The sequence below is a fragment of the Embiotoca jacksoni genome, unplaced genomic scaffold (genome assembly GCF_022577435.1).
Source record: "Embiotoca jacksoni isolate LCO1_2020_lvr unplaced genomic scaffold, fEmbJac1.0.p SCAF_1, whole genome shotgun sequence".
NCBI lineage: Eukaryota > Metazoa > Chordata > Actinopteri > Embiotocidae > Embiotoca > Embiotoca jacksoni.
The window spans coordinates 20,751,162-20,774,219 of record NW_027185229.1 but is presented as its reverse complement, the minus strand read 5'-3'; the positions used below and the strand labels follow the sequence as shown (position 1 = coordinate 20,774,219).

At 38.4% G+C, this 23,058-nt stretch overlaps 1 protein-coding gene across 6 annotated transcripts in view; it reads right to left on the bottom strand.

The window, feature by feature from the left end:
- Positions 1-23,058, bottom strand: part of arhgap9 (Rho GTPase activating protein 9) — a 45,576-nt gene that overhangs the window by 1,365 nt on the left and 21,153 nt on the right. For 2 of the 6 annotated variants that reach the window (XM_069146989.1, XM_069146998.1), the window contains 15 exons: positions 21,827-21,916; positions 16,895-16,960; positions 14,690-14,836; positions 14,412-14,510; positions 13,500-13,561; positions 13,297-13,384; positions 12,615-12,710; positions 11,956-12,054; positions 11,208-11,313; positions 10,696-10,815; positions 8,806-8,904; positions 5,708-5,785; positions 5,308-5,361; positions 4,303-4,437; positions 2,548-2,653 (listed from right to left, as the gene is read on the bottom strand). In XM_069146989.1, coding sequence (XP_069003090.1) covers positions 2,548-2,653; positions 4,303-4,437; positions 5,308-5,361; positions 5,708-5,785; positions 8,806-8,904; positions 10,696-10,815; positions 11,208-11,313; positions 11,956-12,054; positions 12,615-12,710; positions 13,297-13,384; positions 13,500-13,561; positions 14,412-14,510; positions 14,690-14,836; positions 16,895-16,960; positions 21,827-21,916 — 1,445 coding nt within the window. Of the gene's footprint in view, positions 1-2,547; positions 2,654-4,302; positions 4,438-5,307; positions 5,362-5,707; positions 5,786-8,805; positions 8,937-10,695; positions 10,816-11,207; positions 11,314-11,955; positions 12,055-12,614; positions 12,711-13,296; positions 13,385-13,499; positions 13,562-14,411; positions 14,511-14,689; positions 14,837-16,894; positions 16,961-21,826; positions 21,917-23,058 lie in introns of those variants that run through there. The other 4 variants (XM_069147008.1, XM_069147016.1, XM_069147025.1 and 1 more) reach the window with 4 other exon arrangements.

Genomic DNA, 23,058 nt, shown 5'->3' with positions numbered 1-23,058 from the left:
AGGATGGCCGTGTCAGCCAGTCCACCAATTTGGTCCAGACTGAAATATTTCAGCAGCGAGTGAATGGACTTTGCTGACTTTGGTGATCCTTGACACCATGACGTTGACATTTGTGGTTTTGAGTGAAGTATCTCAACCACTTCTGGATGGAGTGCTATGAAATTTTCAGTCCAGTGTTGGGAAGGTTGCTTTTGTTCTCACATGTGATGACTTATCAAACAAATGTTTTAGAACGGGCAATAAAGCTGAAAAGTCCTAAAAAAAATAAATGTAAACTAGGCTATGTAAACCTCCTGTGTAAACCACCCTACAGAACCCAATAAGTATTATTGTCAAACTTTCATTAAATGTTCTTTATTCTAACTTTACTATAACCATACTATAACATTCAGGTCGACTCCATGCTGAGGGACGATAGAATAATCAACAGTGCTGAGTACTGCTCACAGTTTCTGGATACTGGTTCATTAATGACTGTTTTTAAATATCTCTTCGTCTTATCTGACGACAGCCAACTCCCTTGGTGTGGTTCCTTTGAGCAGTGCACACTGGTTGAATTGACAGACGAGAGGCAGTTCAAATCCAAACAAGAGAGACAATCAAAAACAAGGCTCATCCTTTGAGGGTGTAGCCCACTGCCAAATGAATGGAGCCTGTTAGACGTTAAAACAAAGTATTCCTACATGGCAAAAAGATGCAAAGCAGCAGAAGGAATATTATATTCTACATACAACTTTTTTACCTAAAATAATATACACGGATGTAGCCCCTTTGCAATCACCAACATTTTGAAGTAACTGTAATTTAATTTCATGTTCCTCCCAGTAACTGTAACAGATGAGACTGGCAACCTGTCCAGGGTGTCAGCAGGGACAGTAATTTATTAACTGTAACTAATTACTCCCCAACACCGGTCATATCCATCCTCAGAAATAGCTTTGATTAAATAACTTTGATGATCTTTTTAGCTAGCATGACCAGTTATTTTTTGTTTTGTTTTGTTTATGACTAAATACTTTCAAAACTAATGACGTTCCCACCAGCTTCATCTGTACTTTGTGTTTAGTGATACTTATGTTTGCACGCTAAAACACCAAAACTACAAGGTGAACATGGTAAGCGACATTGTCAGTGTGAGCATATTAGCATAGGCTACTGACATTACCATTTAACTTTACAGAGTTGCTGGCATGTTCTGTGGGCTCTTGTAAAATTGATCTTTAGAACTACAGGCGCATAGAGTACTCCTAAATCCTGATACAGTTTCAGGATGTGACAGCTTTATAAATCTACAAACTTAAGACGGCAACAAAGAGAACCCGTTTGTATATCTCCTCGCAACATCTTGTTTCTATGTGTACGTTCAGGAACATGCATTTGTTTTTTACAATATAGATTTGTCTTCTGAATCCACCGCCTGTATCCACCTATGTTGGTGTGTTGGAGTGTGTGTGTGTGTGTGTGTGTGACTGTGGGGGACTCAGGAATGGGTTAAAGCCACAGCATGAGGCATTCTTCTAAAAATGCCATTCCCACCAAGCCACAGAAGCAGCCAGCAATTGCTCAAAACTTCCACATTAAAAAGAGAGGAGGAAAAAAGGGAGAGAGAAGAGGGAAGAGAGAGAGGAAAAAAAAAAAAAAAAAAAAGCGAGCGAGCGAGGAAGAGGGTGAAGAGAGAGAAAAGAGAGAGGTTCCAGTGGTGGCGGCGGTGGTGTTGGTATGCCTTCCAGCAGACGAACCACAAGGCTCCCATGGGACCTTCGAGGCAAGGAGGAGAGCGGGAGGGGAGCGAGAGAGGGGGGAGGGGGGGGTAGGAGGGGGGAGGATAAGGAGAAAGGGATAAGAAGAGGAGGACAAGAGGAGGAAGAGGAAAGGGAGAGTCAAAAGAGGATGAAGAGGAAGTAAGGAAAAGGAGTTAGTGAGGGAGCAAGAGAGGAGGTGAATGGGGTGATTGTGCGGAGATAATAAATGAGAAACAGAACGAGGGGAGAAAGGAATGACAGCGGAGAGAAAATGAGAGAAAGACACGAAGTTGACAAATTCATGGGGCCCACCACACCCTGGCACAAACATCGGCCTCCGAACACGAACGCTCACCCCTGGAGTGGAAGGAAAAACCATAGGCGGTAAAAAACACACATTTTATGTACTGTAAAAGGAACTGGCTCGCAGAACATTGTACACCATTCATCTTCCTCCAGCCTTTTCATCTTCATAGGGACCCAAACTTAACAACAGTGCGATCCTGGTACAGTGCTGGCATACTTTGAGAGCCGTGGCCAAAGAATCCCTGAAAGAAAATGACCGAGACCAACAAGGAAACTACCCCCTCTTGTGGTCAGATTTAAAAAGGAAAGTTATGAGGAGGAGATTTTTACTTTCCTACCAGGGCATCTGGTTCAATCCTTCGTGCCAATAAAGTGCTGAAGGAATACTCTGCATTATGAACTTTGCCTGTTTCAGGGCACTGAAACCATCGCAGGCCAAAGAAAGAGAAACATATAAGTGTGAGATGCGCCGCGTGCGGTTTCACTTCCATCCTCTCACCGTTTGAGATGGCGACACATGAACTGCAGCGTGTCGTGGTTTGGAGGAGGCATGTTAAGTATCAGACACTTTAAGCGATCCACTTTGTCCATGTAGTTTGACATCTCTGTAACACAGAGCAAGAGACGTGTCAGATTACAATAAATATCAGCATTTGCAATCTATTTCATGCACTTCATTAGCATCTGAAGCCTGATTTACATATCAACTAACTGATATCACACGTATTTTATAAGCATCTGGCATCTAATCTGATGCAGCAGCACGCAATTATCAACTATCACCACTGTGGTTTGATGAACAGTGAGCTGCTCATCACTCCATGTGCTCACAAAAAAAAAAAAGAAATTGTCCCATGGATTGATAAAAATATGAAGAATGCATACCAATATGTTTTAAATCCTAATATGCAAATGTTTTTTCTGAGTGTAATTTATTTCAAAATGCCAGATTATCTGTCGTTAGGATAAGTAAAAGATAATATGATACATTGTCGTATCAAACAAGATCAGGAAAATTTACTGAAAACGGTTAAAGGAAAAGTTTGGGAATATTCTAGCTATATTTTGTACCGTCAGCGAGCTGTGATCAGTGAAAAAACCTTCATTGTTAAAAAACAATTAAAGTAATCATTGTACCACACTGCTGCACTGGATGACCTTTATTATGATGAACATGGGTCAAGCTCTCTAGAACACCAAAAATGAGTAGTTTACTTTTCAGTGCCCTGTTATTTTTAGGAAACATTTTCAGCCCTATATATTTGCGGCTTATTTTTAAAGATTTACATCTTCATTAGGAATGAATGGACTGCCACAGAAAGGGTCGGAGGAATAAAATAAAGCAAATGAACTAATGTAATGTGGATTTTAGTCTTGGCATTTGTGGACGAGAGGAAAAATAAAAACAGCAGTATTATACTTTAAATGAAAGTGTCAAAATTTAAACATGAGTATATGTGAGTAAATATATATATTTATAAAACCTGAGGATCATTGCAGTTGTGTAAGAAAGCACAGCGAAAATTATTATTATTTATTTTATTTTTTTTTGCTGGGAAACCATAACTTCAATAAATTCCAGTTTTCCAGTATATAATAATTTTTCTCTCACATTTATGTAATATTCTTTTAGGAAGCACCATTTTCTTTTATGTGCTCATATACCTTTAATTATATACAGTATAAATATGATATTGTGCAACATTTTTTAAAAGTAGGAAGAAAGTCCTGTGAATTTACTGCGATCTACAACAGAGAAATGTATTTTGCCACCATCTGACAAAGTGGGAGAACACCCAAGTAAAAAGGAGTGACATCTCTCACCAGGACGGTTTTGACTCATTAAGACCACAGCAGTGTTGTGAGCACTCAAAATACTGTAACACCAGAGGAAAAATACTACGGTGGCATTAAAAAAGTGTCCCACGCAGGCGTCCTGGTGGCCTAAATGTTTAAAAGGCTGATCATGTCATTTCATCATGCACCGCATATTTACCAAGTAAAGGGCAAAAAAATGAATACGAATTCTGTGTCCTATAAAAATGTTTCACCTCAAATATAAAGCAGATGATCAGCTTTTTTTTTTTTTTTTTTAAACTTATGTAGGTTTAAGTGCACACATACTTTGTAAGCCATTATGATTTAAAATAAGTGCCACTCTATGAAATGACACTCCAGCATTCAACTTTAAGGACAAGTGTGAATACAGTACATAAAATAATTGGTGTAAATGGGGGTGAAACTGGTCACTCACTGACTGTCTCCACGATGTCGGTGAAGAAGCCGTAGGGCACCAGGGGTTCGGGAAGCTCGCGAAAGAAAAGTTTCAAAGCTCCTGAGATGACATGAATGTCCTCCCACTCGCTCTCGTCCAAATTTAGCTTCTCCTCTGAGACAGGGAGGAAGGAAGAAGAAAAGAGGAGAGGAGGAAAAGATGAGGGGAGTGAAGGAAACATTTTGACAGACAAGGTCAGAGGAAGTGAATGAAAGGAAAAGGAATATGAAGAAGAAAGACAAAGAGTTTGAATTTAGACTCGAAATAGTGGAGTTACAGTCACGGCAACATTATAAGAGGAGTATGAATTCACTTCAGTGCTAAGGCGTAACATGAAGGCTGGTAGCTGCAGGAGGGAGATAGAGATGGTCTGTGAAAGTAAGAGAAGACACACTAAATCACACCCACAAGCACACATACACTTTAAAGGATAAAGCACACTTCTTCTTTTTTTTTTTTTTTAAATACAGGCCTGTCTGATGCTCCTCAAACTGGATCATAAGAGCCAAAAGAAAAGGATTCAATTTGATCTCGGTGTCAATAAGGTCAATATTCATTATATGAACAAGAACAATCTCTCATATCCCATGATGAGGAACATCACAGTCAGTGAGATATTGCTGTGGTGTTAGAGCGCTTCACAAGCAGCTGATTCTCTGTTTTGTCCACTTGGTGGCAGCCACGGACTGTGTGATACCCACTGTACAACCTGCTGCATGTTATTACATCAGAAAACTTAAAGCCGAAGGGACACACATACATTAAGCAAATGGTAGCACAACAACTAAAAGAAAAAGAAAGGAAAAGCTGCTCGGTGCCCGTCTGCGCCGCAGCTCGGCTCTGCTCTGGTGTCAGCCTGTGGGCGTGGATTTTGGCGGAGTTTTTGACTGAGGTGTTCACATTATGCAACGCACGATGCACAAAGCAAGCAGGCCGATTAAGACTTGGAAAAGGCGGCTGTTTTCCTCATCTGACTGGATCTACCTTGAACAAACTCTGCTGGGAACATGTAGCGGCCGTCAGTGGTCACCGCTCGCTCTGCAAAAACCAACAGTTACTCATACTGCTTTCCTCTTTGTCTGCTTTATAATAAGGATGTTATGAGACATGGATTTGATATACAGTGAATGTGTTGTAAATGGTGTGACGTATTCTAACTGATTAATGCTATCTACTCTCAAATAAAACGTTTTTCTTAATTTTGAGATGCTGGAAGACACATCACATAAAATTTCTAAATTTCCGACAAATGTAAGCAATTTATATCTGCACCCACTTTGTCTCTTCACATTCTCCTTTCATTTCTCCTTTTCCTTCCATTCGCCATTCATCATGATCATCATCATCATCGGTTACATTTTTCCCTCCTCCCATTCATCCTCACCGTGGTTCACCAGATAGCGTAGTTTCTGAATCACTGCCAGGTTTCCTGATACTCTGTAGATGCCATCAGTGTCCAGTCCTGCAACATGCCACACAGACCAGGTGAGACAAGGGGAGCTCCACCAGTGTTAAAGAAGCTTAGTATCAATAATAAACCGTTACATGGTTCATTATTTAAAATGTTCATGAGTGTAAGAAATGGTTTCCTCACATTTTAAGGCAGTCTGAACTCATTTCATTGTTTTGCGGCCATGGCAGTCGCATTTTCCGCAAATCAATTATTCAGTGTGCCTAGGAAGTTTGTTGGGTTGCGTAAGTGCCCAGAGATGTGTGAGTAAAATAGAGCAAAAGCACAGTTTGCCACTTTTAGCAATCCCCCCAAAATGTAGAAAACAGTTACATCTTTCATGGTCACCTGACCCCCTAAAAATACTTCCTCTTCCTTCCTCTTAATCTGTCATACTGTGCTGCTTGATGAAGCGCCTAAAAATGTTTCCAAACTGGTTTCAACATCAGAAGCTGTAAAACCGGCCAGGCTTAATGACCCATTGAATATCCTGAATTGATGAAGAACAAAAACCAGTGTGGTGATATTCAATATTTTTCTTATTGTTAACAAATAAGATCAAACTGTGATCAGCAGTAAAACAAGTCAGACCTTTGTGAAACATAGTTAGTATCCATCAGATTGTTTTGACTCAAGCGCACCCAGTTTTACAGTCAAAAGAAGCCACTGAGTGACATTTAATGTTTCGTGTACCTGGTATAAAACATACAGCCTTTACACAGCTACTTAAACTCTGCAGCTTCTTACTGGCTGATGTTTAGTTATAAACCTGCGTTCTGAATATTAGATATATCTAGGGTTAGATATGTTAGATCATCTTTTTCTTTCCTTGTATTTTGAAACATGATTTAAGTTATTGAGTCAGGTTCATTTCGACAATATAACCTGAAACCACAAATTTGTCTCTAATCTAAATTAAAACTGTCTGCCGCTAAAACATGAACCCAGAGGTCTTTTGTGAAACCAGCTCATTAAGACACACAGCTACATTTGAAAGTTAAGCGACATCTAGTGGTCGTATGAATAACTACAATCTGGTGTCCCAGAGACGTGATGTCAATATAATGCGATTTTTTTTTTTCCTTGTTAGGTGGAGGTGGGTTGGGTGGATGGTTTTAATACAAGAGCACACTTAGGTGCAGGAGACAGTTGTTCGCTTCCCGTTTCCAATCGCGGGTGGAGACAATTTTTTGAAACCACGTTAACTGTTGCCACGACAACAAAGGTTGCATAACGCTGAGGGCAGAAAACGAGAAGGGTCTAACTCAGGGGTGTCAAACATACGGCCCGCTGGCCGGATCTGACCCGCCAGGGAGTCCAGCTCGGCCCGCCGGATGACTTTGCTAAGTGTGAAAATTACAGAAAGACATAAATTGCATTTCTATGAGAATATGGAGGTTTATGAGTACAAACGTGTTGTAATTTTTTTTTAATCAATCCAGTAATTGCTTCAAAAACAGCGTAAATGCGATGTCTGCTCCGGAGGCAGAAGCGCTCGCTGCTCGCTTTGTGACGCGTTTGACGTCAAACGCGTCACAAAGCGAGGGAATCTGCAGAGGAGAGCCCAGGCAGACAAACAGTGGGCTGATGTCTGAGTTTTTGCTCTTTATGTTTCTAGTTTATTGTAGAAAGACCTTAAAATAGGGTTTATCATCCAAAAACCTTCACCAATGATTTAAACAAAGAGAAATATTGTCGTTATGTATGCGTTATTATGCTATGGTTTTACTGGTCTGGCCCACTTGAGATCAAAGTGGGCAGTATGTGGCCCCTCAACTAAAATGAGTTTGACACCCCTGGTCGAACTGCAGTCTTAACAAAGGTTGCCTAACGTTGAGAACAGGTACTCCTAGTTTTGGGAGCAACTTGGGGTTGAGTGGGCAACCTGCATTACCATCTGACCCACAGTATTTACTGTGCATCAGCTTATGGACTCACAAGTTGGGACAGTTTTTTTTAAAAACCGCATTTACTGTTGCCATGTTGAGTTGCTTAACCCAAAGGAACAGTTACTCTCATGTACAACATGGTTTAAGTAATCAATTTAACCCTAACCATGTAGCTTTTGTGCCAAAACCTAACCAGGGCCAGTAATTTGGGAAACACTCCTGTAGGTCGTATTTGAAGGAAGGAAGAACAGACCTATATGGTTGTATGGATTGAAGGACTTGTTGGAATTGGAAATAAAAGATTAGTCCATTAAGCAACTAACAAAAACCAATCAGTAAGTTTTGAGAATTGATTTCTCCATTTTCTAAGCAAAAATCACAGGATTCAATTTCTCAGGTGTAATTATTTGCTGGTTTTCTTTTTCTCTGTGAAAATAATATGAATACCTTTTGGGTTTTGGACTGTTGGCCAGACAAAATGAATATCAAGTAAACATCTCGATATTGAAATTGACATTTTTCACTCTTTTCTGACTAATTTCTTAACTAATCCAGATAATAAGGGTTAATTGCAGTCCTGTATAAGATCTAGTATGGCACACTATCCTTAGATTTTACTTTATTTATTTTCACCAACAGTATGGACATGCAATAACTATGAGAATTATCAGGATAATTTCTCTTTACATTACATTGTCCTAAATGTTTTTTATTGGGACACAAACCTGAAATGGAAAACCTAAAACTACTACTCCCTAGACATATTTAATTCATCAAAACCAGGTTTTTAGAACCTTAAAACTGATTTTTAAAAAAAAAAAAAATCTGTATAAAATATTTATTGCTGCATTGTTTCTGAACAGTTTCTAAGCAACTCAATTTTCTCTCATTTAGACCTCTCTCTCTAGCTGGCAGCTGTCATGGATTCTCTGAATTTGAGTCTTTTAGTGTGCTTTCTGAGGGGAAATCGCAAACATTTTTCAGTACACTTTTGTTTGATGATTTAAGTCACAGAGCTGGAAGAGCAGCGAGCTCAGAGCTACTGTCAAGTGATGCACAAAACAGGGTTGAGTTTTGTTTTCTCTTATGTCTGCTTTGAGTTGTGAATCACATTAGCAGGAGGCGTGTTTGCAGCGACTGTACCTCTCCTCTCCACAGCCTCGGTACAAAGTCTGACGAAGCGAGGGACGCTGCTCCTCTCTCTCTCGCAGAGCATCTCCAGACTACAGCCAAACACCTGATCTGAGGGGCGATGACAGATGGACACAAACACACTTTATATGTCTGTTAAGAAGGTTTTTTTTTCCACAGATAACTGCACACATTTTTTTCCACCAAGACATGATGTAACAGCTCTAAGCTTATCTTAATCTAGTGATAAGTTTTCTGTTCACTATGGGATAAAGCCTCCATATTTGACTCTGTTCCCTGCAGACATGTAAGCTCACACTTGATGATGCAATATGACCCCTGCACTGTACTGTATAGACTATAGTGTGAAATGATTTACATGCAACCCTCTCCTCCACAGTATGGTACTACAATACTGCTGTGTGAGAAAGTAGTGAATGCTGCAGCTAATTCAATTGCATTCTACCACATGGTTTTTAATTTTACAAAAGCTCAGAGGACTTGTGTCGAGTTGCTTTTTCATAAATTTAAAGATACTTCACCATTCACCAGAACTTTCACAGTTATAAAAACACTTAGAAAACAATTTTAGCCATTGGCATAGTGTTAAAGCCCTAATGGAAGATGCAGCTGTTAAAAGCCAACAAATTAATTATTTATCTTTGTTAAAAACATGGGATCCTTGGGCATCCTGACAGTGAAACTCCCACTGTCACTTCTCCACAGTTTGCTATCAAACAAAGGCAAACATGCCAGCAAAAGGCATATTAAGGTGAGGGCACCAGAAGAGCTTCAGTGCTACAAGTTTCCAACTCTACTGCTGGGAAGAACATAATTCCTCTAATAGTTATGGCTTATCTGTGTTTGTGACAGTAGTGTCTCACACTGGTCAAAAATCCAACACAGGCTAAAATATATCCAAATATGAATGACAGCTGCAATAGGTGCAAACAGTCACCTGCCAACAATACCCATTTGGTCGTGTCCAAATTCAAAAGATTTTTGGGATCAAATATTCACTACACTTGGGACAGTACTGGGTATAAAACTTGACCCCGAACCCCTCACAGCACTATTTGGAACTGAACCACCTGAAATACTTGATGTGCCGTCGACAGGATGACGCATCCTGTCCTTTACAACACTTTTAGCGTCGTCTTAATGTCTATTATTTTATTTACATTTTTTTAGTTGTTGTTGTTATCGTGGTTGTTGTTTTGGGAATCTTTTGTCTCTATTTGAATCAATCTTTATACCATACCTCCTCAGAGTGATGTGTTTGTTTGTTTGTTGATTTTATAATTTCTGTATTCAGTGGCAGCTTGTCACAGTTACATTACCTCTAAGCGACACAACTGAATGTAATATCCTGTATATCCCAACTTCTTGGGGGTAGTCCTGTTCTCCATTTCTGTCTAAAGTATTTGCAAAATCAATAAAAAGATTTAAAAGAAAAATCCAACACAGATGTTCAGCAGGGTTGAGATGTCACTTGTTTAATGTTTTTTTATTGTTCTGTCTTGAAATTCTATAGCTTAAAACGTGAATAAAAAAAAATACAAGGATTAATTTAGCTTTTATGAAAGATAAATAAATTAGGTTTTTATTAGTAGTGTAAAAAAATGTTAGCATTCAAAAGATCTTGCTCAACGGAAGGATGTGGCATCACTGCAGGATGAATGCTGAGATTTCACACCTGCCATCATAACTTTAATGCGGTTTCATTTCAAATTTTTTTGAACTTGACATAAAAGTCCTGTGGATACTTTCTGCTGTAATAGCACAGTCTTGTAATCAACAACTGAGCAATAGAGAACAGATACTTTTGTGACTCATCCTTCATACTGCTGAATAAAGAATACTTCCATATAAATAATCTCCAGCTACAAAAAGAAATCTCACCTTTAATGAGCCCTTTCTCCTGCAGCGCCTGTAGAGGAGGTCTCTTTAGGATCAGCTTCTTCAGCCGGGTCTTCACTCTCTTCCGCTCTGTGTTTTCCAGGTTGGATGACGAGCGAGGGACTGCAAAGGGAGGAGAGGAGGAGGCGGAGGAGGGGGAAGAGAAGGAGGAGGAGGAGGTCAGTGAGGGGCGTTCAGCTGTGGGGAAGGAGAGCAGATGAGAGGGGATGGTGGTGAGAATGAAAAGCGGGAGGGCCGGGCGACGGCGTAGGTGAGACAGGACCGACGGAGGGATGATCTGCCACGGGGGCTGAGTGAAAATGTAAGTCGGCTGGATGGAGGAGAGGATGGAAGACAGGATGGACGGATGCAAGAAGCCTGTATGGAAGTTCAGAAAAGAAGAGTGATGATGATAGACAGACAGTAAACTGGAATGGTGGGCGGGGACGGCTTTTTGTGATGGTTGTGTGAAGGAAGGAAGCATGTACTGTATAGAGTGATGAGGGATAACTTACGAGATGTCCTTCTGTCATCCTCGTCTCCGCTGTGGTCCAGCATCTCCACACTGCCTGCTCTCCTCAGAGAGTACAGGAGGACGTTGTCCAACGGGTTTTCACGATCCTGCAGGATAGGCCGAGGAACCAGTGTGTTAACAACATCATATGCAGGCACATATTACACCTTTTAATTAATAACGTATAATCAAAATGGCTTCTAGGCAGTCCAACATTAGAACATTTACTTGCTGACATAAAGAAAACATGAAGAGGTGATTTTATTCGTTGCTGTGTTCCATATCTAAATATAATTGATTTTGGTTAAGAGTGATAAAATGTCCAGAAATACAAAATTCTATAATTCTATCTCTTCTATCAATCTGGGAGCATGTTCAATTTATATGAATCCGTTTTGTAAAACACCTTGCAAGTAAGTTTTTATATATATATATATATGACACATTTCAAACAAGGCAATTTAAAGTGCTTTATATTTGGTATAAAAGCCTTAAATTTTGTAAAAGGACACAAAATATTTAAAACCCTAATTCTAAAAGTTGAAAAGAACCCAGAAAGGGGAAAACAGAAAGAAACAGACGGTACTGAATGTAAGAGCAAAGTCTATAATTGTAAATTTTATACAATGATTGTACTATTTAGATCCAGAGGGAAACAATTTTAGCAACTAATAGAGAAGTGGTATAAATTTGTGTTTGTGTGTGTGTGTGTGTGTGTGTGTGTGTGTGTGTGTATAGGTGTCTCTAACCAGCCTGTCGATGACATTCTGGATGGTCTTGTACCACTCTTTGATCAGAGAGTCTGTCTCTGACTGCAGCAGGAACTCGTTGCCAGTCACTGTCCTCAACTAAAACACACACATTTTAAAACCATCGTAATGTGAGAAACTGTCTTCAAAACTCCCAGTCTGACTCTTTTTCACAGAATTTAGCACATACAAGGTTTACTCATCTGGACATAGACTGGCTTGATCTTTTTTTTTTTAATTTTTTTAAGTGCAGCTCTCACAGACACATTTAACCTGCCAAGTTTTCTCTGGAAAGCTAATTTTTACTGCTTCCTCTTCCTCACTGTGGGTCATTTGAAGAGTGATTCGATGAAAGATAGGTTCCCATTCTCACTTCCCTCATTGATAAGGACCCTTTTTTTTGTGTGGCAGAAATGAGATTCTGATCTGCTTCCCTACTGTCCTCCTGGGACATCAGCTCACAACAACTATGAACCATCTCATTAAGTAAAATAAAGTGTAATTTTACAACATAAAACTCAATTCTGATCATTCTTTCAAGAGTAGTTTATCCTCACAGGGAATATGTAGCATGTTGTTGAGAGAGATAGCTTAAAGCTTGATCTTCTCCAAGTTTATTTTTGATTGTGTGATTGCTGCTCTACTTTTTTTATTCTTACCTTGAAGACGTTTTTCTTGCTGGATAGATCATTGGCCCAGTGCACATTTGCTCCTCTTAAATCCACACTGCTCTCCGGATGACTATTCCCTGGTTTCTGTATTTGATAAATATATGCATACAAAAATCTGTCTTTATTTAAATATATATCGTGTTTTTTTTTCTCACCACTTTGTTAGCTGCCTTGACCCATAGATGTTTCAAAAATATTTTTTTTTTGGTAGAAACAATTTTGCCTATTTGAACAGCTCTTACATCATGACCAACTTTCACACACAACACCTACGGCATGTTTGTGTGACTTGTTTTATAAAATTTAGTGCGTTCTTTTACAGAAAAGACCAATGAAGATAAAGTGACAAACAAAAATGTGTAACAGAGTGGAAAGAAATATCCAGATGTGGGCTCATGTTTTAGGTTTGATCTTTGTGCAGTGGACCAGAGACATCTGTCCTTAAAGGTTACCTCATAATATCTAATTATAAAATAGTAAAAAGATAGATCCACTGTGCTGAAAACTGACATCTTGCACTTAAAAAAATGACCCACAACAGTTAGCTGAGGATTTTTAAATTTTCTTCACATAATGACTTTCCACCCATTTTTAAATTATATCAAGATAAACAACAGGTAGTTTTTGCACAAAGATCACTTTTAACTAAAGAGTCTGTCTGAGCTCTCACCCAGGTGGAAGGTGTCTGTGATTTAGGATCCTTGAAGAAAACCAGACTGTTCCCGACTAACACCACCCAGGAGTGGCTCCAATTTTTCCTGTAACCCAACCGATACAAATGTTCTGGTTATTTGGTATTTAGGCCAGAAAATCATTATTTCCTTCATTTATTGTATTCATAGAAAAAAAATTATAGTCTAACTTCAGCCTCACCTCAGCTTTCGGCCACCTTCTGCAATCTTCGTCTTGTTCAAGAGGCCGGCTTTCTCCAGCTCCTTCAGAAACACGTTAAAAGTACATTGAAATCTGTAATGTTCAGTGGTATCTTCCCTGTTTGTATCAGTCAGAATAGGCAGCGATAGCTGGGATAAAAAAAAAAGTATGTAAGGACATTTTTTTTTATTTTAACAGTAAAGTACCACAGAGGGCTTTCCTCTGTGTAATATACTGCATCCTGAGCAAATCCATTTAACTTGACTATTGCATCATTCAAAAAAATAGCAGGAGGGGGAGCTGCTCTAAAATCTCCCACTGCGGTATGGCCCCGTTTAAAGGTGCAAGAGAACAGAATTAATAGTGAGTAGGAAGCTATAAGACTTGAGTACAGTATAAGCTGAATGAAGTCAGGGTGATGACTATTTTAAAAGAGAGAATAAAGAAAAGGAAAACCTAAATATGCAATCATAAAAGATTTTTCCAAGAATATCCAGACAATTCAGTTTTTTTTAAATGTGTTATTTAACATTTTGAGCAAATGTGGCAACTGAGCATCTGCAAATATGACCAAAACTGTTTGGTTGACGAGATTCCTAAAGCAGATTACAGTGAAAATATGTTTTATTCTTATTTTGTTATTATGGTGGATCATCCCTAAGATAGATCAAGCTGACAAAGCCGACAAAACAAAGAAAAACTGGATACATTATGGAAAATCATTGCTCTGATAACACTGGATTTTAATAAAGCATTACTGTTCTGTAAAAACTATAAGTTGGAGGATCTTCCAAAATATTAGAGGAACACTTAAATGTTCAGTATATCCGAAAAACTGTAAAATCACCAAATCTCAGGATAGATGTTTTTCTTGGCTGTTTGTCTACAAAGTGACAGGTGTTGCTTTCTCACCGGTGTGCAGCCATCGCTATCTGGAGAGCTCTCCAGAGACGGGGGCTCCACAACGATGTTGGTCATATTGCGGGAGTAATCTCTGCACTGCTGGACCAGCTGAAAAAAACAGAAGCAGGTATTATCTGCTGTGTTCAGTTGTCTGCATTTGTATTTGCATACGACCACTGTTTTCCGTGATAATTGTTGAAGTCTATCTCCATTTCCTCTTTTCTCTCTGTGAATACAGTGAATACTCTTTATGAGCTTGTGTATGTCTGTGCTTTGGAGGTGAATACCTTGCCGTTCTCAGGCAGGATCATAGACTGAGAGTGGCTGAGCTGCTGCTCGTCATCATGCAGGGGGTTAGAGGCATAGTACTGGGCGTCTGTGTGACTGAATGCCATCATGCTCAGTGTGTCAGAGGAGACGGCACGCTGCATGCTCTTCAAGGTCGAAGGTGCAACAGAAAAACAAGGCAAAGTGGTGATTTATTGTGTGAACTTAAAAATAAATACAACAAGCATCATGGTATTTTATGTCTGTAAGTTGTGTTTAAATCCTGTGAGAGCTGATGTGTTTGTTTTCTTCTGAATAACTGCATGGAAACTGTCGGAGAATAATTTTCTTTATATTTACTGTACATTTTTGTATTTAGCTGATGCTGTTGCCTCAAGCAACCAGAGTGCAACAGTTCAATGAGTATAAATATCTAAACAATTAAAATCACAAACAAGCAACAGTAAAGAGCAACATGAAGGGCAAAGCCTGAAATTAAACATGCAGTTTGATTTCATATTTCTTAATTTCCTGTCTGAGCTGAAGATCAAAATTAATTGAAAAACAATACAAACAAACAAAGACATGATAAATTAACTCAATTTACATGTGCTATGATAAAATGTGTTCAACATAATACAGTAACACTCAACAGTACCAGTATTGAATCACAAGCAGTAATTTGTCCTAATTGCTGTATTTGTTGCCATTTGTTCTTTTAACTTCTTAGCTAAGGTCTTTTGCTTGTCAGTGGGATCTTTTTCTCAGTAGTTAGTTTTGTTGCACTGAATATGGTTGATGAACATATTTTTACGAGGCGACTGGTTTACAAAAGAATCCATAAAATGTCTAAAATAATGACTTTATCTTAAAGGTCAGGGCAATGCATGCTGGCGTGCACAATCATTCACACATTTTTGAAATGTCACTTCATGCAAAGAACACCGTATCAGTACTTCAACAGGTTTTGCTCTCTACTCTCAGTTGTCTCTGGACGGTGGCAGACATCACGAAACTTTCTGTCAGATCAAGTCTGAATTAAAGTTATACATATTTAAACAATACCTCACTCAGGAGGAACAACAATGCAGCAATAGTGCTGCACTTACACAGTAATTTCCTTTACTGTACTTTACAAACTGCAAATATGAATTAAAGCATGCTGGCACCATACGTGTCTATACTTAACACTTTGCACACTTTTACTCAAATTTGTATTTACCTGATAAGTTCACTTGAGTCAGAGACACAATGATGCACAATGTGTGCATCTGTATTTTACATGCAAAATATGTATTATTATTAATATTTATTTTATGAGTTTGCATCTACAATAAAAGAGTGCAAGATTGCACACAAATGACAAATTCACAACTTTAACTTTTCATGCAGCACCAGCAATAATTAAGTACCCTTCCCCAATCCCTGTAACCTAGTTTCAACAATCAGACTAAATATCCCTGCTAATGTTTGCCATCTCTTCATGCAAGGAGGATTAGCACTAAGTGCCAAATCTGCTCCTTTGCTAAGAGGAGGCCTTTAAAAGGGCTTTAAACCAAGAGCACCCACACCCCACTGTGATGCAACATGTTGCAGTAAGAACTGCTTCGGTAACAGCCTTTCTTTTTACACCATGAGTTGCTATTTCGCCACCTTAATATGCATAAATGCTGATCTCCGAGAATCTGAAGAGCATAGCTGGCATTACTTTAATGTATTCTACAGTAATACAGTGGAGATGCGTTTTTTGCAAATCTAACGACTTAAGTTCATTGATTTTCATGAGGAAAATACCCTCCATCAAAAGCCTTTTAAGAGCTGACAAAACACTTAGAATTACCCCCACAGTGGGGCAAAAATAACAGTAAAGGTTGTTATCTAAAGGCTTTTAAAAGAACAGGCAGTCTCAGTTATTCCTATAGGATTACTGTATATCTATAGATATTCATGTACAGCAGGTAGACACTGTATGCAAGCATAACATGACGCAGGATTCATGTTGTTCAGTGACAAAGTCAAGATAACACCCAAAGTGGACAGAGTCCTTTGATGCCCTATCTTGTACAGATGCATCCTGTTTTGCTAAGAGAATATGTAAATCAGGTAAAGGGTGCTTATCTTTTACTTTCGCCTTGTAAAAAACCCACCAAAGACTAGAGTCAAGGTGAAATGCATTCGATGCCCTCTGGCAATGAAAGAGTGCAGCGGGTAGAGAAGAGTTTTACCCGTTTCATCTGCCAGCCACTGTCAGTATTCCTCTCGTGGCTCCCAAAGAGGAAATCAGGTGTCAGCTAGAGAGAAAGAAGAAAGAGAGAGGCAAGAAGACAAAGACAGGAAACAGAGATGAACTAATTACATTGCATTAAAATTTAAAACACAAGTCTGCTTCATTTTCTGCATAATTGACCTTGTAAAGAGATAAAAGAATGTGTCATTTTCCCGCTTTTTGTTAGTTGATTAGACTTGTCGCTATTTGTGCAGCACTATGTCTGATTTAAATGACAGCAATTTGCACAAATTTCACACCCACGTGAAAAACAGGATGCTGACAAATTTGTTCTCTTAAGATAAAAAAAAAAAAATGAAGCCTGGACGAAAACTCACATCATCACTGAAACTATTTCTCTGCCCCGCTTACATCCTGCCAGCTAAAAATACTGCTTGATTCACGACCATGACCACGCACACAGACACACCGAAACACCGACACACACACACACACACACACACATACACACACACACGCACACACACGCACGCACGCACTGGCTGCTCAGTAAGAGTGAAACATTCACTGCATCGTACTCATATGACTCAAACATGTTGATTTGTAACTGTTAAACATTGTCACACAGATCCACATATATAAAGTCTATTCAGCTTTTTGTGCTTTTAACAACATCAGCACGATCACCTCTCGCGATTAAAAAGCCAATATGAGTGAATCATATCGCCACAATAGTCAAATGAAGCACATTCAGTTCCATTCAACAGGCTTATTGGAAGGACATTTCACATGTGCAGCCAAACTCCAACACAATTAATGTTACAGAATAATAATAACAACACTCACAAAACTCAAATGAACTCACAGCAGAAGTGCTCATTATGAGTGGTCACCCAATTGTACAATCCAGGAGAACTTTTGTTCCTAAAAGCTTGTTATCTGTCGAGTTTAAGTCCTCAGCCTTCACGTCATGAAACCCTTTACGTCTGAGTGTGAAAATGTCAAGCCATTCCTCTCCTTCATGTGTCAGCCAAGCCTACTTCCCTATTCTAGAGGGAAGCTGACTTTATCAGCTGACACAATCAGTCTAACGTATAGTAGCTCAGTCAAGGAGGTGTGCAGCTCAGTCAGGGAGGGGTGTGCTCAACTGAATAATCACACTCGCACTTTGCTAACCTTGCCACATTAACCACTGCCCAACAGCTTTTTGTTTGCAAGATGTGTAGTCAAAGGCAGCGTGGAAGGAAAGTTTAGATGCTTTATTTCAGTCAAAAACTTCAACCGTTTATTGTGAGCAAAATGTGCCAGAAATAAAAACTACTCAAAATGAATACGGGTTTTATGGTGTCATATTAGTGTTATTATTAAGCAGTATTTTTTTTGTTACAAATGTATATATGTTAGATGGTGCAGCTCACATGGACTACTTTACATAGGTTTGATGGCTTACTCTAAAAAAAAGTTCCCTGGCAATACGTGGAGAGACATTAAAATAGTTCTGCTAATTTGACATACATACACATTTTTACAAATTGGATTTTAAATTGGTGTTGGGCTGATCTTCAGTATACTTATTACAACTACGTGCTATGACAAGCCAACTCTGCTCAATATGCCTGACAACTGACACAGGTGTAAAATTACAGGCTGTAATTGAGGTTACGTGGGAACTAGCTGACGTGCCAGCAGAGAAGTTGCAGTAGCCAGCAAAGTATTGGATTGGTTCGAAACAACAACTTCAGCCAGGCAACAGCTTTGTATTACGAAAAGAAGGAGTAGTGATCAACAAAGGTAGAGACAGGGCTGGACATTTACAGTTCAGTGTTGACTTTGACAACATTATCTTTTTATCAAATTAATTATGAGAATTAACATTGAGTTTAAAATCCATTTAAACGAGCACATTTACAGCATAACAGATGTGGTTGGTGGTGAATGATGTGATGAAGGGATGTTGGAGGTCTGCAGGTTGGAATATCAAACAAAAAACATTGGTAACCACTGGTTTAATTTGTAACAATGCATCATATTTTATCAAATGATAATATATTTCATGACTCTTAAAATTCTCAACTTTTTTGTCAAGATGCAAAAACAGCAGTATATCCTCACAAGCTGGAATCAGCAGAAAATTGTTGCTGTCATTTACTTGAATGATTAATGATTTTTGTATATTAATCAGCTCATCATTTCAGATTTACTGTCAAATAAACAGAATATATTAAGGTATAAAACAGATACAGCTTTCATCTGAAACAAAGTAGAAAATATGTCTAAAGTAAAATGGAAGAACAGGTGCAGGTGATGAGCCTAAGAATTGTAGTTAATGGCAGCAGATAAGTAAACCTTCCCAGACGAGCTAACAAAGACATGAAGGAGTCAAAATGGTAAGGCATGAAATGTTTTTTTAGAAATAAATATTTAGACTACATAATACTCTTATATGGGCCACTTGGGTTTTAACACCTGGGTCGTAAACCCAAGTGACAAACAGTATGCATTATAAATATATCTCACTGGTTCAGTTCAGTTCCTGTTCGGTAATATATGTAGAACAGAATAAAAAGTGACACATATAGGTCAGCAGAATGCATCTCACACTGACTTGATGGGGGAATCACTGCTTTGATCATGTGGGTATTTTTTTGATGAGCAACATTAAATTTGAAACACTGATGCAACAATCAGGCAATGCAACCCTGTGATGCAAAATGCTTATCTCTAACAATCTGCATCATGGAACCTGCATCGCTTCACCGCCAGGATGCTGTCATTGATTTGGTAGACGGGTCAATTTCAGGAACTGGCGGCTGTTGCCTAAATTTCCCAAAACCTTTAAGTCTGAACATCAACAACAGATGCACTTCCTCATACAAATGAATTTCACAAAAAAATTTGAAATTAACAGTATGCCGGAAGTTTTACTTTGATGGTATCTGCAATGCCTGGAAGCAGTTTAAGGCTTATGGGAAGTTCTAGTCAGTGGTTTAAATTTAGCCATGTTTTGTAATGTTTTCGATTTAAAACACTCCTCTGTTTTCCTCTGTGTGACCCTAATGGCTTCTGCTCATCTGCATCGGATCATGAGGCATTAGCTTGTTATTACCTTCTGGGATGAGCCCATCATTCGAGATGAAATGTGCGTCAGAGGGCAGTTAATAAGTAAGTAAACGAGGCAGTGAGTCGGTCAGTAAACTAGAACGATATAATCTCCTTTTTAATTTGGCCACACGCAGCATTTCTGTCAGCTTTAACCTGGAAAATAGTGCTCGCCAATGATTGGGTGACAGATTGTGGCTGACAGTACAGCCATATGAGAGAGGTCAGCAAGGTGTGTGTGGTTTGACCTGTCTGTCTGTGCTTACAGATGTAAAAGCACAGCTGTTTGGACCAGATTTTTCACAAAAGACCTATCATTAATACTCATAATAATGATTTACACACAGGAAAACACAAGTTAAAAGCATCTTGACAAATCAGAAGAGCCAAATGAATCATCATAAACTAGAATTACTGCATTGTGGTTTCTGTTTACATCCATGTCTATCCAGACTTAAACAGTATATGTAGTAGTATGTAGTGACTTTGAAGGAGTCTGGCCAAAAAAACGGCGTCTGATACAAACCAAAAAAGTTGTTGTCATGACAGTAGACAATGGCTCAGATATGGATGTTGCGGCAAAGGAGCTACAAATTCTACAAAGTGGCTGTTTCACACACATCTTCAACCCAACAACGGCCAGAAAAGTGTTTATACAGAACATAATGACGTTACAGTGACCCTTGACCTCTTGGATATAACATGTCATCACTTCATAATTTTATCCTATTAGACATTTGTGTGAAAGTTTGTACTAATTAATGTATAAATACTTGAGTAATGGCGACAAAGGTTTTTTTGTGAGCTCACAGTGACCTTTGAACCCCAAAATCGAATCAGTTAATTCTTGGGACCAAGTGAATATGTGTGCCAAATGTAAAGAAATTCCCTCAAGGTGTTTTTGAGATATCACAATCACGAGCCTGAGGTGTACGTACAAACAGATGGACAACCCAAAAACCTCATACGTTGAACATGTACTTCTGGCCGCAGCTGTCGCCGGCATGGTGACATAAAAACTAAACCAACCACAAGGTACTTGACTAATCACTAGACAAATAGTGTCGTAAACATGTTTCCTTATCATTACAAACTTTCTCGTGACAAGCAAGATTGAATAAAAATACAACATTAAAGTACAATTCAATTTAATACATAAATTATTGAAATGATACAACTAAAATAAAGTAAATAAAAAAAACAATTTAAAATATAAAGGTGCATCATAATCATTAAAATATACAGTATATTGTATGGACACCAGATGTTCAGACTACAATACAAAGCACTGACCTAACATGAATGAGTCAAACCTCACTGCTGATGACAAAGTTACCTGAGTTAACCTCAAAACAAATCTCCACCCATAGAAACTCTTCCTTCAATCTATTTTGTAAATTTCAACTTCAGTTAGAAAATCCGTATCTTTTCTAGAACTCAACTCAGATTGACTGCAATACTATATGACTTTAAACACAACACATTCTATTACAAGTGTTTGGCAGCACAGAAAGAGAAAAGAACAAGGAAATCCTTTGCTTGGGTGAACACTTGTTGCTCACCTGTTACTAACACTCACTTGTCAGTAACAGGTGAGTGTGGAGAAAACAACAGTATTAGCAAGTCACATGTTTTTCCAATTCAGTCACTTGAGGTCAATCATTCAATATTTCACCCCATCAGCCTTCTCATCTGGATTTCAACATCCCAAATATCCCCGTATTATTTGGTTCCCAGCAGGGAAGTGAAGCTCAGAATTAGCTGTTAAATTACACAGAATGACATTAGGAAAGTTTAATTTTATCACTTCTTTAGAGAACATTATATTTACCCGCTGCATGGTTCCATTGCCAGAGTCAGAAAGTGCTAGTGACATGTGGCTTGTGTCCCGTGGTAACATCTGAGGTTGTATTGGACCTGCCTGCCAGAGAAACATGGAAAAAAAACACAAACTGTGAAACATGAAAGTTACATACACTTTATCTATTTTTATGAACATGTCAAGATTACAAAGTATGGTCCTTAAATGTATCTATATATTTACATATTAATTAAATGACAGCACTGAACATTAAAAGTTTTTTGCGCTGTGAGGTGTTTTTGTATTTTTTGTATTATTTAGTTTGTTGCTCTCGCAACTCCATAATCAAAGAAATAGCTTAATATTCTGCAAAATAAGCATTTTTGCTGAGAGTTTAAATGAGTTTAATTCAGTTTAAAAGACTGGTATAACTTTAGCTGTTTAACTCATACATTTTTTTTTTTTATAATAATTTCAATAATAATTTGTGTCACTGACCCTTTAAATAGTCAAAGAGAAGAGATGCTTGTGCTGGTGAGGGAATAAAGGTCACTTAATAAGTCCAATAACACTATAATACGTATAAAAAAAACCCGACTCTACTGTCTGTGCTGCTAACAAAAAAATCTGTGAAAATCTGGCCATTTGTGATGATAAATTATCTAATTACAGCAGCTTCCTGTACAATAAAAAGTTAGTGTTTTTTGTGTCTGTCAGTCAGCTACCTGTTGCCAATGTCACTGCTACGAATATCCTGCTGTGATACGGTGAAACATCTTTGTAATAAAAAAAACTTGACGGGTAAATATTTTTGACTTTAGTAAACAGATCAGACTTTTATTAACAGTAAAATAAAAAATATTCCGACAGCTGTGATGGAGCTCTCAAACTGAAGACGGACACTTTGTAACAAATGATTTAACTGTGGCTGATAAACTGTGACAGCTCACCAGTTTAAAAGGAAGTGCAAATGTAATTTGGCGAATTCTCCATGTTGAGATAATATAAAATACATAAATGTGCGCAACTCTCTCGCTTTAGAGACACTCATATGGCTCCTGCTGCTGCATGAAGCTGCAGGTATTTAATAATAGCTGGAAGCTACAAACTAAACTTCAGCTCCTGTTAATAATTTGCCAAAACACGGATTTCATCCATTACTGGAGAGTCTCATTAATCGAACCTGTTACCGACTCTAAAATACAACTTTTCTGCAATGAAGACATAGACATTTTGGTCTGTAATAGATGTGAGGCAAAACT